The 19,347-nt window shown below is 41.8% G+C and overlaps 1 protein-coding gene across 1 annotated transcript in view; it reads left to right on the forward strand.

Annotated features, from left to right (window-relative positions):
* QRFPR (pyroglutamylated RFamide peptide receptor) overlaps positions 1 to 19,347 on the forward strand; it is a 47,940-nt gene that overhangs the window by 15,551 nt on the left and 13,042 nt on the right. The window contains exons 2-3 of the mRNA XM_072119342.1: positions 1,865 to 2,023; positions 9,650 to 9,711. Coding sequence (XP_071975443.1) covers positions 1,865 to 2,023; positions 9,650 to 9,711 — 221 coding nt within the window. The remainder of the gene's footprint in view (positions 1 to 1,864; positions 2,024 to 9,649; positions 9,712 to 19,347) is intronic.

Genomic DNA, 19,347 nt, shown 5'->3' on the forward strand with positions numbered 1-19,347 from the left:
CTTTATTAGAAAAATCACATTAAAATACATAACAAATATAGATAGAAAGCATCAAGAATAGAACTCCAACAAGACTTTATTGCCGTCTGACCTAAATGTTACCAGAGCAGAAGGGTACTCTTGAACACTTTTTTGGCACTACTTGATGGTATTTGCTGCATAATGTCATAATGTCCTAAGACAGTGGTGGAGAACCTATGGCATGGGTGCCAGACGTGGCACTCAGAACCCTTTCTGTGGGCACTCAGGCCACTGACCCCAGCATAGAGTTCACCAAACAGGACCAAATTCACCAAATCTTTCTGCAGTCCCAGGCAACTTAAGAGATGCTGCTATTTTAAAGTGACACTTCATTGGCTGTTTGGAACTGCGGGAAAAGTGAGAAGGTGTTGATAGAACTGCATTATCTTTCTAGGTCATCCTACTGGACCCACCATGCTTATTGCACAGAAAGACCCTTTAGAGAAGCTACAATGATAGTCTGAACATGGCCTCAAGGGGGCTGATACGATTGAAAGATGTCAATGTTGGCACTCACGGTGGATTTTGGTTATAGTTTGGGCAACCTGTCTCTAAAAGGTTCGCCATCAGTGTCCCAAGACCTAGAGGTTCAGATCTGGATTAAAGGAGTTGGCCACTTTTTAATAAATCTCTTCCATTAGACATGTCTCGGCATGCAATGTACATTTATATTCTTATTTGGGGTTAAAAGTGAAAACATTCTTTATTTTGTAATTTATAGTATATATTTTTTTACATTTTCAAATTAACTCAAAATGAATATTATTAATGAATTCCCTATTTAGTTTCAGTCGTTTTGATATATAATAGGTATAGTCTCGGGTAAATGGGGCGACTTTGGTGGTGTTTTTTGTAGTGTATATGGGTATTTTTTTGAATGGCAAAATGTCCTTGTATTTTTTATGAATATTTATGAATATTTTTGTGGATGTGCATTTTTACTTTATATGTCCCCCAGGATGTCATAAAAAACCATTGGGGGAGATTTTCACTTTTGTTTGCTAATTTTACTTTATTCTTTTTGTATTACACGTTTTCCCATGTAACTGAGGCATCTGTAAGAGCCCTAGTTACAGGGGAAAACCACCACTTGTGACTGGGGATTCTGGTCAGAGCTGTACTAGGTCTAATTAGACCCAGCAGCTCTGTTTTACCCCTTTGGTCCCAGAGATGCTGTGAGGAGCCGAGAAAGGAGAAGTGGTAACGAACTGCCTCTCCATTCTCCCTAGGGTCCTGCTGTAGCGCGGCTAGTGCAGGAGAAAACTGCAGCAATGTCTAAAGATAATATATGAACTGTATATATTATTTTAGATGTTATTTTTAACACTATATATGGCCTTACATAAATATCAAGTGACATACAGCTGTATCTCCTTTTAATTTCTCCTACAAATGCTGGATATCATACTCTATTTCAAGCATTTCATCTTAAAAGGATGTTCTTGTCTTAGATATTTATGACATATTCACAAGAAATATAATAAATATCCATAGATGCAAGGCCCATCTCCACCAGGATATGTTGAAGTGAGTTGGTTCAATGCTTGTAAATCATAATAGTACTTAATTGTAATATTCTTTAGACTAAGTCCCTGCATATAACACCATGAACATATCTTTAACAGTTAAAAGAGTTGAAGGTATTTAATAACACCTCAAAGACATGAAGTTATCTAAAGAACAAAGAATCAAGTAAAAAGAAATGATTAATAGTTACCTATTACACATCTGTGCAATTGCCTTTATACTTTAATTATTCCAGTGCATTTTGTTCTTTCAGAGTAAGTTTTCAAAGTTTGGGGAAGGTATTGCTAACTTTTTTTTTCTTTTGGTAATATCACAGGTGCCTTTGCATGCAAAGTGGTTCCATTTGTCCAGTCTACGGCCATTGTCACAGAGATCCTAACAATGACATGCATTGCCGTAGAAAGACATCAGGGAATCATACACCCACTAAAAATGAAATGGCAGTACACTAACAGAAGAGCATTTACAATGCTAGGTAAGCTATTTAAAACCAATGTGTGATGCAGTAGATGTTGCTACAAGATGCTATGTGTGCAACTCTAAGGTTATATCGCCACAGTTCCACCTCCATTTCCTTGTGTTTGTTTTTATACATTTTTCTTCTTGACTTTCAAGAGCCATAACTTTTTTTTTACTTTACCATCAATATAATGGTTATTTTTTATTGTATCCATTTGTAATATTTAATTATTTAATGTACAATATAATGTAACTTTCTAACTTTAGTTAATGGTAGTGGGATTGTGATTTTTCTCTGAGACCATATTTGCGAAAACTGTGTAGATGCTAGGGCTCCAATGCATGGTAAACCTTGTGCCAATTAAAAGTGATCTCCACATCTCCACATCATGTGTACTGTAAGGGGAGGTTTTACATCTTGGGCAAACCAACTGCCTCATTTATATAAAATTCCTCCAAGTATGCTTAAAAGTCTTGAGAGGAGTGAGAACCGATGGTAAAGAGATGTGGAATGCAATTGAGCAGATGATATCAAATGCCCCCCCTCCGCCACCTCAGGATTTAGCACAACATTCTGGCAGGGAAGCAGGGAAGATAAACTAAAGTATTATAAAAATGTAAAATGACAAGGAAGCCTGTCACCACATTTTCACAATAACAGCTTCTGACAGCTTCCCATGGAGCCTTATTAACTGACAATCTTCTTTTAGCTAAAAAAAAAACAAAATGCTTTCTTTACATCCCCATAAATCAACTTTATCTTATTTTACATGGCATTAGAGTTGGTGTGTCCTGTTCAGCCAACCCTTCCCATCAACTCCTCCTCATGTCTCATCCCTTCTCAGCATGTCATGTAATCATGGTGATGTTCTCAAAGGTCCGGTTACATTTTCAACATATACCCCCTGTATGTATCTGAGCACATGAAATCACATTATGCCTCCATGGACTTCTACTCCTCCCCATCTTCCATGGAGATATGCTGTAGTTTCATGTGATCAAATACATGCATGGGATAGACGTTGCAAATGTAACAGGACCTTACATCAATCTGGTTACATGATATGAAGTGCCCATAGATGTAACAGAGCTCTTTCTCTCAATGTTCCACATAGCAGAGACCCGTAAATCAGAAACAAGGAGGCAAGGGAGTGTAGTAACTACTAAATATGCAGGGATTCCTTGATATCACTTAGCGGAGTGGACTTACATCAGGTGATTTGCATATAAGTTTACAGACTGATTTTTCTTAACATTTCAGTAATGGAAAGGAATTATTTAGGGATAAGGGTTATGCATTTTAATAATAATTTTAATGAAGTATATATTTTGGGTAAGTTAATTTGCATGGCAGGTTCTCTTTAACAACTAACCCAAACAGAATTTGTATGTCAGTGGGAACAGGTATATTTAGTATGTATAACTCCAGACAAATATTGAGAATAGTGAGAACAAGCATAAACAATAAAACCTAATGGAAATGAATACTAAATCATCATTGTTAAATTGCATTCTGCTACTGTATATCTGTAGTAAGCTTGGTTTCTGTACTATATCTTTGAAGTAAGTTTGGTTTTGGTAATGTATTTATGTAGTGAGCTAATATCTGGTATGTATCTAGGTATTATACCTAATTCTGGTATTGTATTTATGAAGTAAGCTTAGTTCTGTTATAGTATCTATACAGTATCTAAGCAGTATTCTGTACTATATCTATGTAGTAAGCTTGTTTAGTTAACGTATATATATATGTAGAAATCTCAGCTCTGTTACTGTATTTATATAGTAAGCTTACGCCTCAAACTATATCTAAATAATGAGTTTGTAGTAAACTTTCTTCTGGTACTCTTTCTATGAAGTGAGCTTAATTCTGCTACTCTTTGGTAAACTTTGTTTTCATGTTGTATATATTTGGTAAGATTAGTTCTGGGACCATGCCTTTGTAGTAAACTGGGACTGTATCTTTGTAGTAAGCTTAGTTAGGTTAATGCATCTGGGTAATAAGCTTAGTTCTGGTAATCTATCTACAGTATGTAGTAAGCTTTGCTCTGGAATAATATATATACCATAAGTTTGATTCTGGAGTATCCATATAGTAAGTTTGGCTCTGGACTGGTATTTTATTGAGGTTGAGGTGTGCAGACCCATGGGTTCATACTTTCTAAAGTTGAGAGGACCAGCTAATAATAGTCAGACCTAGTAGAAGTATGCTGAAATAAATGTATGCCTAGAGTTCAGAGACCCTTGACAAACAATTCCTTCGATGCATAGTCCCCATCCAGCATTGCTTTCACACCTTCACATACCACATACATAAATGACATTGGAAACTGGTCACTGTGCCTACAGCCAGTTAATTTATGTAGTGTATTTTTATGGCACTCTGCTGTCTGCATCAATTGTACATATAAAATAAACTGTAAGAAAAATTAATGAAATGAAAAGGAAAAGTAATCAAAAGTAATAATATACAGTTTAAATAAAATAATGTCAAGAAATTAATAGTTAAATAGTAAAAATGAATCTCCAAACCCATAAACCACCTTCCAGTGGGGAGCTAATCATCCCAGATTATTTTACCCTCAATTAATATCCCTATGTACTTCTTACGTACACATTGCGAAACACCTTTTAAGTGCCCATAATCTTATCAACTCATGGTCCCCTCAGCGCTGTAATATAGGTAGTGCAGCGCATAGTGCAATGAAAAAGGCACTACTACAGCTTGGTGCATCACTCAGTAATCCCACATCACTTTGTCCACTCCTTCACGCTTAAACCCACTGTTTGGTTCCATCATTATCTCATTCCACCCCTGTGTGGTGGACGTTGACATTGACGGACAACACCATTAGAGACATGAGAGTTAAGCCTTTTCTTCATAATCACAGACATAGACAGAAAATGGGTATTTTATGTAGGTCTATTTCCCTCTCCTTATTGACCTCTCTTTACAAAGAACTAACTGGCTAGTTTCTCCTACTCCCATGGTGTCTTACCCCTTGAAGCCCAGATGTTTGGGGTCAGATATCTTTTTTATTTTTCTGTTTACAGAGGACTTGCTATGTCCAGGAAAAATTGGAATTTCTAGTGGCACAATGAAATATTATGTGGCATGTACTGGGAAGTGGGAAAACATTTTCATCTGGTGGAATTGCCAAAAAAATGCAGTTGTGCTATTTTCAGTGAGCTATCACTGTGTGGACCTCCCCTTTATTATCCCCCTATCAGTACAATCACAGAGATACCAAATTAATATAGTATTTTTTATCACTAAATACCTGTTAAGAAATTAAAATCTTTGCATTAAAATATTTGTGTGAAATTTTACTTTTTAGTAAAAGTTTTATGAAGGGAAAATGGGCAAAATGTGAATTTGTATTTCTTTTTCCGTTACTCCTTTCACGGCAGGGAACAATCATTATTATATTTTGATAGATCTGACATATTTTGTAATCTTTGTTATGAAACCTGTAACTTTTTCATACTTTGGTGTATGGAGCTGGGCAAATTGTTATTATATTTTTATTTAAATTGAACAAATGCTGCAAATTCTAAATGTCCCAAATAGATGCATGCTGCAAACATGCATCTAATCACCATCTAATTTACTTACAATTCACATTTCTATGCCCTATGTCCCTACCAGGACTGTGCATTTCCTTACATAAATGAGGTCTATGTAAATGTCTAAAAAAGGAAATAGGAAGAACATTAAATATGTCATTCTACTTTCATTCCTCTAAACTAGTTTTATACCCTATTTTTAGTCCTCCATTGTATGGATACGTGGGGCAGATTCCCAACATGTTCTGACAAAGGAAGGCTAAAACAGATCTCACTGTATGCTCAGCAGCCCAGTGATTAGCCAGTGGTCTTCTACAATGTGATGTAACTGTCCTTAAAATGGAAAGTTACATCATCAAGGAAACAGCCACAGCATATGCTTAGCAAAGGTCGGAGATTAATGCTATACATGTAGCCTTTGACAGCCAGTATGAGTCTATGGACACATTTAGCAAGTATTTTGGGAGCTTTCGTGGCATACATGCTAGAATTGTTCACAAAATGTGATGTTAACCCAGACTTACTATAAATACAAACATGTGGGTGCTTAACTCAAAAAGTAGTCATTAAGATGACAATAACCTAGAATGTTATTGTGTCCCACCACCCTTTCATTGACAGGAATAGGAGATGTCTGGGAATCTCTCCAGTATCCAATTTCCAATGTCAAGTTCATGCTGTAGATTCTGTTCAGAAATTGCGCCTGCGATCAGCAGAATCACCTAAGTGACATTGGAAGGGCACTTAGCGCAGATCACTCTGGAATAGAAATAAAATGTTCTTTATTGCAATACTCACAAAAGGAGCCATGGAAAGTACATCAACACAAACAAACCTTTCAACAGAGGCTGAACAACTCGCCTGAGCAAGGTTTCACCTTTGGCATGGCGTTGGAGTGTAACATTAACTTTTCTTATATCCACAATAAATGTAATACACACAGAATGTAAACTACATAAATGCAATTATAAAAAGTCTAAGCATAATAATTTCTTATTTTAGATTTAAGTAATAGAACTACCGTATATACTCGCATATAAGCCGACCTAAGTATGTGCCGAGACCCCTAATTTTACCACCAAAACTGGAAAAACCCTTTCAACTCGAGTATAAGCCGAGGGTGGGAAATGCATTGGTCACAGACCCCCCCAGTATATAGCCAGCCAGCCCCCTATAGTATACAGCCTGCCCAGCTTGCCCCCAGTAGTATACAGCCAGCCCAGTCTGCCCCCAGTAATATACAGTCTGCCCCCAGTAGTATACATCCACCCCAGCTTGCTCTCAGTAGCATACAGCCAGCCCAACCTGCCCCCAGTAGTATACAGCCTGCCCCCAGTAGTATACAGCCTGCCCCCAGTAGTATACAGCCTGCCCAGCTACTTTAGAAGGCTTTAACTTACTCAAGTTTGTTTTTCCGTGACATTTTGTACTTCAAGTTAGTGGGAAATGTTGGTTGATGTATGTAGCATTTATTTATGAAAAAAGGCGAATTTGTTAAATATTTTGAAAAAATTAGCAATTTTAAAACTTCAAAATGTTCTGTTTTTTTAAACTGATAGTCTCACTACCCAAATTAGTTACTAACTAACATTTACCATATCTCAGCTTTGTGTTGGCATTATTTTATAAATTCCCTTTTATTTTATTACGATGCTAGAAAGATCACAAATCGAACAAGATTTTCAAGAAAATTTTAGAATCAATCATTTTAACCCCTTAAGGATGCAGCCATTTTGTAGCTTAAGGCCCAGCCCCATTTTTTGTATTCTGACTTGTGTCGTTTTTTTGTATGGTTATAACTTTTGAACACTGTTACTTATCAAAACGATTCTGAGATTGATTTTTAATCACATGTTGTACTCAATTTTAGTGGTAAGTTTTGGCTGATAAGTTTTGTGTTTATTTACAAAAAAATGAAAAAATGATGACATTTTTAAAATTCTATAGTTTTCCCACCTAAATAAGTTGCTGAATAACATTTCCCATATGCCTACTTTATATTTTCATAATTTTTGAAATGTCTGCATAATTTATTTTGATGTCACGCGGCTTACAAATCGAATATCGATTTTCTGTATTTTCAGAATTGACTATTTTTTGAATGAAATGTTACATATTTAACATTTAACAACCCTATATAATTAACCCATTTTCAAATCTGCACCCCTCAAACTTTCAAAAACAGCTTTTACGAAGATTGTTAACCCCTTGAGATCTTCACAGTAATTACTTCAAAATGGAGGTGAAATTTAAAATGGTCAAATGTTGTCGGTTATACGTTCATTTAGCCCTAAAATTTACTGACAAAACATTTACCTGACAAAAGATAAAAAGAGCAAACCCACCATACAATTTGTTATGAAATTTCTCCTGAGTACAGAGACCCCCCACATGTGGCCGTTACTTGTTTTGTGGGCACACAGTGAGAAGAAGACGGGAAGGGGCACCATGCAGCTGCCAGGATTCCTCATTGGCCCATTTTTTAGGCAATAAAATTTTAGCTTTTCCATTATGGGGCCATGCGATGGCATTTTTTTTGCGGGACAGGATGCTTTTCCCAGTGTTTAAAAACTTCCAAAACCCCTATAGAAATGAAATGGCCCTTAACCCCTCTGCGTCCGATATATCGGATGCTGAGTGCAGTGACTTAATGGCCAGCATCCGATATATTGGACGCAGAGCTGATGCTTTTTCAACTTAAGATCTGAGCCGATCTAGCATCGGGATACACGGGGTGCCGGCTGTACCTAACAGCCGACACTCCAGTGTAACACCCGCGGTCGAAGTGGGCTCTGATCGCGGGTGTTTAACCCGACTGTGGCATTTAACTTGCCTTTGGGGGCTTTGGAAGTTCTGGCATTAGGAATTCCCCATATATCACCACATTCTATCAACTTCAACTATTCAAAATAGCAAGTAGGAAGCTTGTTTTACAGAACTTAAAACAACATTGAACAAGTTTGATTTGAAATTCACTAATATTTATCATTAATGCGTTCATTTAGCACAAAATGTACCCACATTAACTGAACTAAAGAAGAAAATGCATATGTGGATGTAACCCACTGTCAGGATACGTGCCGGGGTAGGCTAGTTTTTATTTGTAATGACGTGTAGAGTCCATGGAGCCGTGTTCACATGTGGCATTTTGGTTGCGTTTTTAAAATGCTTCACCTGTGATCACATACTGAGGTAAAAGTGCATTTACTTTGTGTTTAGTTGTGTTTGAAACACAATGTTATCAAAATATGTTATCATGAGCGGAGCCTTTAGATTTCGTTTCCAAACACAACCAAAATACCACGTGTGAACGTGGCCTCAGGTTCCATAATTCCTTATTTCAGAGAATTAGTCAACTTTTTTTTATTATTATTTGATTTTAATTTTTTTTATTATTTTTACATTTTCCACTTTTTAAAAATTATTTATTGTTTTATATGTGTTTTATTTTTCATTTTTATTATTTTTTATTTTTACAATACTATTATATGAACTAGTGATCATGTGATCACTAATTCATATTAATGCACTGCAATAACCATGTAGTGCAGTGCATTAGAAGTGTCAGCCTATGCACTTGCATAGGCTGACAGGCAGCTACTCGGTTCAGCCAGGGGCTGGACAGGCAGGTGCTGATGACAGAACCGGGGACCTTCATTAATTTCACAGCTGCCCGACAGAGAAGACAACATCCCAGGATTGCATTGTGGGGTGCCGGGAGAAGAGGGAGTCCCCTCTCTCTGCAGGTATGTAGAGCCCACGGTCACAGCATTTGCATCAGAACTTTGAATTGTTGTTAGAGCAGTAAATAGTACAACTATATTTTTTTATCAATTTCACACTTTTTCCAATAAATTTAGTGGAATATGAAATGGAGCCACAGGGAAGAACATTAAGTTTTGCAGAAAACAAGCTTTTATTTAGTTCTATTAACCGAAAAATAAAAAAGTTATGGGTTTTGAAAGGTGATGATATTAAAAGCTAAATAACGTTGCTACCAATCACACTCAGCCAATCTTTGATAAGTGAATAATTTGTATGTATTAATACTGTATAAATTTTATCCCTATTCTAGGAATTGTATGGCTAACAGCAGCCCTTGTTGGTGTTCCACTGTGGCATGTACAACAGTTGGAGGTAATACTCATGATATTGTTTTGATGTCCCACATGAGGGTTTATTCTCTTGTATTGTAGTATATCTGTTATATAAATATTTGTCAGTAACTTATTTATAGACAAATACATCCCCTTTACCAACCCATAAATACAAAATAATTATGTTAACTGTGCGGCATGGTGGCTGAGTGGGTAGCACCTCTGCCTTGCAGCGCTGGGATCTAGGGTTCTAATCCCACCCAGGTCAACATCTGCAAAGAGTTTGTATGTTTCCTCTGGGTACTCCAATTTCCTTCCACACTCCAAAACATACTGTTAGATTGTAAGCCCCATTTGGGACAGGGACTAGGTTGCCATGCTTTGAGCAGCACTGCGTAATCTGTAGGCGCTATACAAATAAAGAATTATTATTAAATGAATAGATTCAGAAGGTAAAACACATACAACACCAGAAACAAGTTAAATACAGCACCAGAGCAAAGACCATACCATAAAAACAGCCCCTGAAGCAAGTTCTATGCACAAATACAGCACCAGAACCAAGCCTATAGTATATATAGTACCAAAACCAAGTTCATACATATTTACAGCCCCAGAACCAAACTCAACACATAAAAACAGCTCCATAACTGAGAACAGAAGAAAAAATATAGTATTAGAACTGAGATCAACAAAAAGAATAAGGGCACCAGAACTCGGCACAGTATATATGTACAGCACCGGAACCTAGTTCAATAAATAAATACAGCACCAGAAACTACAAATAAAAGCTCAGTGTAAAAATATTGAATATTGAGTTCAAAATTGTGAGCTCGTATGTAATACCAGCACTTACTGTAAATAACAGAAATCACGGATGATGTCTTCAAGAAATAAACTCTTTCATCTTTTTCTACCTCGCTGCCATTTTAGCTTTTTTCCAGCCGTGACGCCTCTCTGCAGATTTAGCAATACACAAATGTTAGGCTCTTCATCATGTTATTTACCTTCTTTTTACAAACTGGAAGGGAGCTTCCCATCTAGGCAGCAGTTTAATTCAGCTGCCATATATGAACATGTGAATAGTGAATAGTCATTGTAGGCCCAGTGCTTTCCCCAGTAACCAGTAGTCACAGAAATGCCCCAAGTAGCCGGTAGTCACAGTATTGCGCACTTTAGCCAGTAGTTAAAGTGATTGCACCAGTAGCCGGTAGTCACAGTGCCTGCCACAAGTAGCTATTAGTAACAATGCCTTCCCCAAGTAGGTGATAACCAAAGTGCCTGTGCCACAGTAGACAATAATTATAGTGTCTTCCCTACAGTATTCAATAGTCACAATGCCTGCAACCAGTAGCCTGTTGTCACAACGATGCCCCCAGTAGCCAATAGGTACAGTGCCTGCCCCAGTAGCCAATATTTACCCAGTCAATGTGGCCCCCAGAAGTTACGGTGATGCTCCCAGTAGCCATTAGTCACAGTGATGCCTACAGTAGAGAATAGTTACAGTGCCTTCCACCAGTAGCTAGTTGTCTCACTGATTTTCCCAGTAGCAAGTAGTTACAGTCATGCCACCATAGCCCATAGTCACAGTCATGCCCCCAGTAGTTACAGTCATGCCCTCAAAAGCCAGTAGTCACAGTGATGACCCCAGTAGCCTGTAGTCATACATATGCCCCCAGTAGCTCTATGTTTAAAAACTAGGGGTCATCATATTGGGAGCAATAAGCTGGAAAATGTGCTGAAATGCTGTCCTAAGTGAAAGATACAAAGCAGATATTACACATATAAGCTCCAAAAAGAAACAAAATGTGTCATATAGGTGGGAGATGTCAAATGCAGGTACTGTTGGTAATAATTAGAGATGAGCGAGCACTAAAATGCTCGGGTACTCGTTATTCGAGACAAACTTTTCCCGATGCTCGAGTGCTCGTCTCGAATAACGAGCCCCATTGAAGTCAATGGGAGACTCGAGCATTTTTCAAGGGGACCAAGGATCTGCACAGGGAAGCTTGGCCAAGCACCTGGGAACCTCAGAAAAGGATGGAAACACCACGGAAATGGACAGGAAACAGCAGGGGCAGCATGCATGGATGCCTCTGAGGCTGCTTAATCGCACCATTATGCCAAAACTATGGGCAACAGCATGGCAATGACAGAGTGACCGAATGAGGCTAGATAGCATCTAAAACATCCAATAATTGACCCTGACACTATAGGGGACTATGCAGAGGCAGCGGCAGCAGCAGCAGGCTAGACAGTGTCTTGGCAACATACCCCTAATGGACTCAGGCTTAAAACCAATGGGTGGCAGAGAGGAACCAAAGGAGGTGAGCAAGAAGCGCTCAAATAATATCGGTAAATGATAAAAGTTCGCCAGTATATTTTGTGGATTACACAGCAGGGTGGCGACAAAGTTAACAAGTTTGATGAGGAAGCCATGAAAACAACCCAAAATTCTGCCTGACACAGCTCGTTTGATAAGGGGACCATGTATGGAGGCAGTGAACTAGTAGTAGATTAAAGGTGCTGCAGTTAAAACTATGTTAGTTGGATCTTGGGATGGAGCTGGCGCTCCGCTGCCAGGCGAGCTTTCGCCAATCCAAGCCCCTGTCTCTAGGCTACTCCCCAAACAGCACTTCTAAGAACCTTTTGTATAAGATCAAGTGTAGTAGCGTTCTTATAAGTTTAGGATATGGCAGGTGAGGGGAATGTAAACAGATGCGCAAGAAGCGCTGAAATAATATTGGTAAATGATAAAAGTTTGCCAGTATATTTTGTGGATTACACAGCAGGGTGGCGACAAAGTTAACAAGTTTGATGTGGAAGCCATGAAAACAACCCAAAATTCTGCCTGACACAGCTCGTTTGATAAGGGGACCATGTATGGAGGCAGTGAACTAGTAGTAGATTAAAGGTGCTGCAGTTAAAACTATGTTAGTTGGATCTTGGGATGGAGCTGGCGCTCCGCTGCCAGGCGAGCTTTCGCCAATCCAAGCCCCTGTCTCTAGGCTACTCCCCAAACAGCACTTCTAAGAACCTTTTGTATAAGATCAAGTGTAGTAGCGTTCTTATAAGTTTGGGTTCTGGCGGGTGAGGGGAATGTAAACAGATGCGCAAGAAGCGCTGAAATAATATTGGTAAATGATAAAAGATTGCCAGTATATTTTGTGGATTACACAGCAGGGTGGCGACAAAGTTAACATGGAAGCCATGAAAACAATCCAAAATTCTGCCTGACACAGCTCGTTTGATAAGGGGACCATGTATGGAGGCAGCTAAATGGACTACTTTTGGAGGCAGCTATGGCGATGACGTGTGGAGGTAGCAATGGAGACAACGTGTGAAGGCAGCTAAAAAGACGACGTGTGGAGGCTGCTATGGAGACAATTTAATTTGGATAGTGCCTGTATGTGGCAGTCCAAAAAAGTTTTCAAACCAGAGGAGCAGATAGCTGGTCCTCCAGAAAAATTACATAGATTGAGTGACTGAATGTGGCAGTCCAAAAAAGTTTTCAAACCAGAGGAGCAGGTAGCTGGTCCTCCAAAAAGTTTAAATAAATTGAGTGCCTGTATGTGGCACTCCCAAAACTTGTTTAAAACAGAGGACAGGGTAGTTGGCCCTCCAGAAAAATTAAATACATAGAGTACTATAGCCAGAGCCAGTTGGCCCTGGCAAAAAAATAGCCAGTTTCCTCTGCTTTAGTGTACAAAGAGGAGGAGAAGGAGGACAATGAGGAGGAGGAGTGCATACATTATTCAGGTTCAGCTTCTTTCACCTGGTGGAGAATGGAAATGCGGAGAAATCCAGGCTTTATTCATCTTGATAAGCGTCAGCCTGTCAGCGCTGTCAGTCGACAGGCGTGTATGCTTATCGGTGATGATGCCACCAGCTGCACTGAAAACCCGCTCGGACAACACGCTAGCGGCAGGGCAGGCAAGAACCTCCAAGGCGTACAGCGCCAGTTCGTGCCACATGTCCAGCTTTGAAACCCGGTAGTTGTAGGGAGCTGTGTGATCATTTAGGACGATGGTATGGTCAGCTACGTACTCCCTCACCATCTTTCTGTAAAGATCAGCCCTACTCTGCCGAGACTGGGGACAGGTGACAGTGTCTTGCTGGGGTGACCTAAAACTGGCAAAGGCCTTGTAAAGCGTACCCCTGCCAGTGCTGGACAAGCTGCCTGGTCGCCTACTCTCCCTCGCTACTTGTCCCGCAGAAGTACGCCCTCTGCCGCTAGCGCTGTCAGAAGGGAAATACTGTTTCAGCTTGTGCACCAGGGCCTGCTGGTATTCATGCATTCTCACACTCCTTTCCTCTCCAGGGATGAGAGTGGAAAGATTTTGCTTGTACCGTGGGTCCAGGAGAGTGAATACCCAGTAATCGGTGCTGGAATAAATTCTTTGAACGCGAGGGTCACGGGATAGGCAGCTTAGCAGGAAATCTGCCATATGCGCCAGAGTCCCAACGCGCAAGAATTCACTCCCCTCACTGGCCTGACTATCCATTTCCTCCTCCTCCAACTCCTCCAACTCCTCTTCTTCTGCCCATACACGCTGAACAGTGAAGGACTGAACAATGGTCCCCTCTTCTGTCTCGCCAACATTCTCCTCCTCTTCCTCCTCATCCTCCTCCACCTCTTCCGATATGCGCTGAGAAACAGACCTAAGGGTGCTTTGGCTATCAACAAGGGAATCTTCTTCCCCCGTCTCTTGTGACAAGCGCAAAGCTTCCGACTTCATGCTGACCAGAGAGTTTTTCAACAGGCCAAGCAGCGGGATGGTGAGGCTGATGATGGCGGCATCACCACTGACCATCTGTGTTGACTCCTCAAAGTTACTCAGCACCTGACAGATATCAGACATCCACGTCCACTCCTCATTGTAGACTTGAGGAAGCTGACTGACCTGACTACCAGTTCTGGTGGAAGTTGACATCTGGCAGTCTACAATCGCTCTGCGCTGCTGGTAAACTCTGGATAACATGGTTAGTGTTGAATTCCACCTCGTGGGCACGTCGCACAACAGTCGGTGAGCGGGCAGTTGGAGGCGGCGCTGCGCTGCCCTGAGAGTGGCAGCATCTGTGCTGGACTTCCTGAAATGCCTCACCTTCGTGAGCAAATCAGACAGATTGGGGTATGTCTTGAGGAAACGCTGAACTATGAGATTTAACACATGGGCCAGGCATGGCACATGTGTCAGTCTGCCGAGTTGCAGAGCTGCCACCAGGTTACGGCCGTTGTCACACACAACCATGCCTGGCTTCAGGTTCAGCGGTGCCAGCCACAGATCAGTCTGCGCCGTGATGCCCTGTAATAACTCTTGGGCGGTGTGCCTTTTATCGCCTAGGCTCAGCAGTTTGAGCACCGCCTGATGTCGCTTAGCAATGGCACTGCTGCTGTGCCTAGAGCTACCGAATGATGGCGCCATGCCCACGGATGGTAATTCAGAGGAGGAGGTGGAGGAGGGGTGGGAGGAGGAGGAGGTATAGTAGGCCTTTGAGACCTGGACCGAGGTAGGCCCCGCAATCCTCGGCGTCGGCAGTATATGACCAGCCCCAGGGTCAGACTCTGTCCCAGCCACCACCAAGTTAACCCAATGTGCCGTCAGCGATATATAGTGGCCCTGCCCGGCAGCACTCGTCCACGTGTCCGTGGTCAGGTGGACCTTGTCAGAAACGGCGTTGGTCAGGGCACGGATTATGTTGTCTGACACGTGCTGGTGCAGGGCTGGGACGGCACATCGGGAAAAGTAGTGGCGGCTGGGGACCGAATACCGAGGGGCGGCCGCCGCCATGAGGTTTCGAAAGGCCTCGGTCTCTACCAGCCTATAGGGCAGCATCTCCAGGCTAAGCAACTTGGAGATGTGGACGTTGAGGGCTTGGGCGTGTGGGTGGGTTGCGCTATACCTCCTTTTGCGCTCCAGCGTCTGGGGTATGGAGAGTTGAAAGCTGGTGGATGCTGTGGAGGATCGTGGAGGCGAAGATGGGGTTTTTCGCACGGGAGGTGTTTGGGCCGGGGTCCTGGGCAGGGGGCTGACTAGCAGATGACACAGGGGAAGGAGCAGTGGTGTGCACGGCCGGAGGTGAACGGGCTTGTTGCCACTGAGTGGGGTGTTTAGCATTCAGATGCCTGCGCATACTGGTGGTAGTTAAGCTAGTAGTGGTGGAACCCCTGCTGATCCTGGTTTGGCAAAGGTTGCACACCACAGTCCGTCGGTCATCCGGTGTTTCTTTAAAGAACCTCCAGACTTCTGAAAATCTAGCCCTCGCCACGGGAGCTTGACTACGGGCAACATTTGGCGCTGATGCACCAGCTCTGGCCCTGCCTCTCCGTCTGGCCCCACCACTGCCTCTTCCAACCTGTTCTGCTATAGGACTCGCCTCCGTCTCAGAAGCACTGTGTTCACCCGGCCTATCAACCCAGCTTGGGTCTGTCACCTCATCATCCTCCGATCCCTCAGTCTGCTCCCTCCTCGGACTTCCTGCCCTGACAACAACTTCACCACTGTCTGACAACTGTGTCTCCTCATCGTCCGACACCTCTTTACACACTTCTTCCACTACGTGAATAATGTCATCATCACCCACAGACTGCGACTGGTGGAAAACCTGGGCATCGGAAAATAGCTCAGCAGCAGCAGGACAAGTGGTTTGTGACTGTGGGAAGGGTCCAGAAAACAGTTCCTCAGAGTATGCCGGTTCAAATGCCAAATTTTGGTGGGAGGGGGCAGACTGGGGGGAAGGAGGCTGAGGTGGAGGAGCTGGAGGAGTGCCGATTTCGGTGACATGGGTGGACTGCGTGGAAGACTGACTGGTGGACAAATGGCTAGAAGCATTGTCCGCAATCCACGACATCACCTGTTCGCACTGTTCTGGCCTCAACAGTGCTCTACCACGAGTCCCAGTAACTTGAGACATGATGAACCTAGGAAGTGTACCTCTGCGGCGTTCCCCTGCTCCCCCATCAGCAGGTGGTGTCTCACCCCGCCCAGGACCACGGCCTCTGACCCCTGCAGTAGTTGGACGCCCACGTCCACGCCCTCGTCCTCTACCCCTAGCCCTCGGGTTAAACATTTTCCAAATTAAAGTGTAAACTTGAAAAAAAATTTTTTTATTTTTTTAACAAAACGATCCTATCCTATTGCTATGGCTAGTTTTTAACCTACACTGACAGCACACAACTGGATTTTGTGCTTTGCAAGATGAGTTTGAGCTATAAAATGAAATAAAGGTAAAAAAAAAAAAAAAAATCAGCAGACTCTGCCTAATTCTACTCAAACCCCTAATAAATTGTCCCACTTCGGTGTTTGAGGTGGATATGCGTGTCACTAAGAGCTAAACACAACGGTCACAGGTCTCCCAGCAAATTCCTCACAGTATGGTACTAGCTGCACAACTAATGCCAGCAAGCCCAGCCACAAGCAAACAAAAAAAAGGAAAATATAACGCTATTGTAGGCCTAAGTAAGCCGTTGGGGTTCTCCTATGGCTATTTTGTAGCCTACAATGAGAGCACACTGCTTTGCAAGATGAGTTTGAGCTATAAAATGAAATAAAGGTAAAAAAATAAATAAATCAGCAGACTCTGCCTAATTCTAATCAAAGCCCTAATAAATTGTCCCACTTTGGTGTTTGAGGTGGATATGTGTGTCACTAAGAGCTAAACACAACGGTAGCAAGTCCCCCTGCAAATTCCTCACAATATGGTACTAGCTGCACTACTAGTGCCAGCAAGCCCAGCCACAAGCAAATAAAAAAAAAAAAAGTATAACGTTATTGTAGCCCAAAGAAGGGCTGTTGGGTTCTTGTATAATCACTCCTGCCTAACACTATTCTAATAGAACACCCTAATGCTTTCCCTGACCAGCAGCAGCTCTCTCCCTAGCGGCATCCAGACACAGAATGATCCGAGCAGCGCAGGCAGGGGCTAGTCTATTCCAGGGTCACCTGATCTGGCCAGCCAACCACTGCTATCGACGTGTAAGGGTACCACGTCATGCTGGGTGGAGTGCAGAGTCTCTTGGCTTGTGATTGGCTCTGTTTCTGGTCGCCAAAAAGCAAAACGGCGGGAGATGCCATTTTCTCGAGCGGGCGAAGTATTCGTCCGAGCAACGAGCTGTTTCGAGTACGCTAATGCTCGAACGAGCATCAAGCTCGGACGAGTATGTTCGCTCATCTCTAGTAATAATATTATGTCAGCATTCCACAATGCTGTGTAGAATACAACTGTAAGTTACAAAGAATCCTTATCATGTACAGATAGAAAATGCAACATTTGCAATTGAGTTTCTGCTGATAAAAGGTGTAAAGTGGAGAAAAATTGTAACACTTACAGTTTAGTTGCGGTAGTTTGTTGCCAACATTTCTTACCACTAGCATCAGACTACAGTGGGTACAGTGACTACAAGTGTCTTTAGTATTCCAGAGCTCATTAGAATCATTACACAGTAATCAGAGCTGTGTGACTTCACATGACCATGGACCATTTTTTATCCACAGGAAGTACACTATCCAGCTTCCTGTTGAATGACAGCAAGCAGATATCTAGAAAACTGTGAGGAAAAAAAACGGATCACTTATGTAGAAGTTACTTGTAAAAAATGACATAAGGAATATATAACAAGCAGAATGATGCCTACTTTGTGCTGCTGGCATTTTCTGTTCTGAAAGTGTTTGACAAAAATCTTTCCTCCCAGAAGGGAAGTGGGTGGAGACCAATATTTGTCAGTCTATGCCCTCAGGCTGAGGCCATTTAGCTTGCCCACAGATCCCATGATGCCTTGTGTTCTCTCTCAAAGTAATTTAGCATGAAATCCATTTAGTTCCCCACAAGTAAAGCCACTGAACACTGCACAGTGCACATACAGGATGTATATGGTAACCAGCCTGGCAGCTTCCACCACATGGAGGAGCAGGGCACATGTTATAAATGGTAGAAATCATTAGTACATGAAGTCTATGTCTGTGCTGTGTGAGCACTAAGGGTTAATAGCTATTCTGTATAGAGCTGATACTGTCGATGACAAGGTAGGGGAAGTGAGCAGCATTAAGAGCAGAGACAGACAGAGAAACTTCTGTAGAATCACAGACTGGGATAGAGGGACTGATAGGGAACAGGGAGATCTTGTACCTCACTATTATGTGCAGGAGACATCTGCATTCACACATCCAGCTTAGCTACATTCACTGTCACATGACCTTATCCTCTGTGAGCAGGGAGCAGCAGCCCCCCCCCCCCCCCGTGAAACCGACAAAGAAACTTGGTGAAAACAAAGTATGGATTCATAGGGCTCATCAGCACATGGAGAGGAGGCAGCTATTGCAGCACTGAGGTGGATAGCAAGGAAACTGAGGGGATAGCAAGGAAACCACTGAATATAGGTAACTAAGATAATAGGAAAGGTTGTTTTACATCCCAAGAGCTATTGTTTTGTGAAAAAAAACAAAACCTTTACAGTTTATCTTGCCAAATCTGTGGCTTTAAAGGTCTAAATGGTTGTACATTAAAAATGATCACATATGCATCAATATGCCTACAATATACAATACACATTCTAGATACAAAAGGCAAACTGAGGCTGGTCATAATATAAGGTAGAATTCAGTTTTGGAGTACGTAGACTGTATTGTTACAGTCTACGTAACAATACAACTGTGCTATTTTATGACCTTTTTCATAA

Source organism: Engystomops pustulosus, chromosome 1 (genome assembly GCF_040894005.1).
Source record: "Engystomops pustulosus chromosome 1, aEngPut4.maternal, whole genome shotgun sequence".
NCBI classification, from domain to species: Eukaryota; Metazoa; Chordata; class Amphibia; order Anura; family Leptodactylidae; genus Engystomops; species Engystomops pustulosus.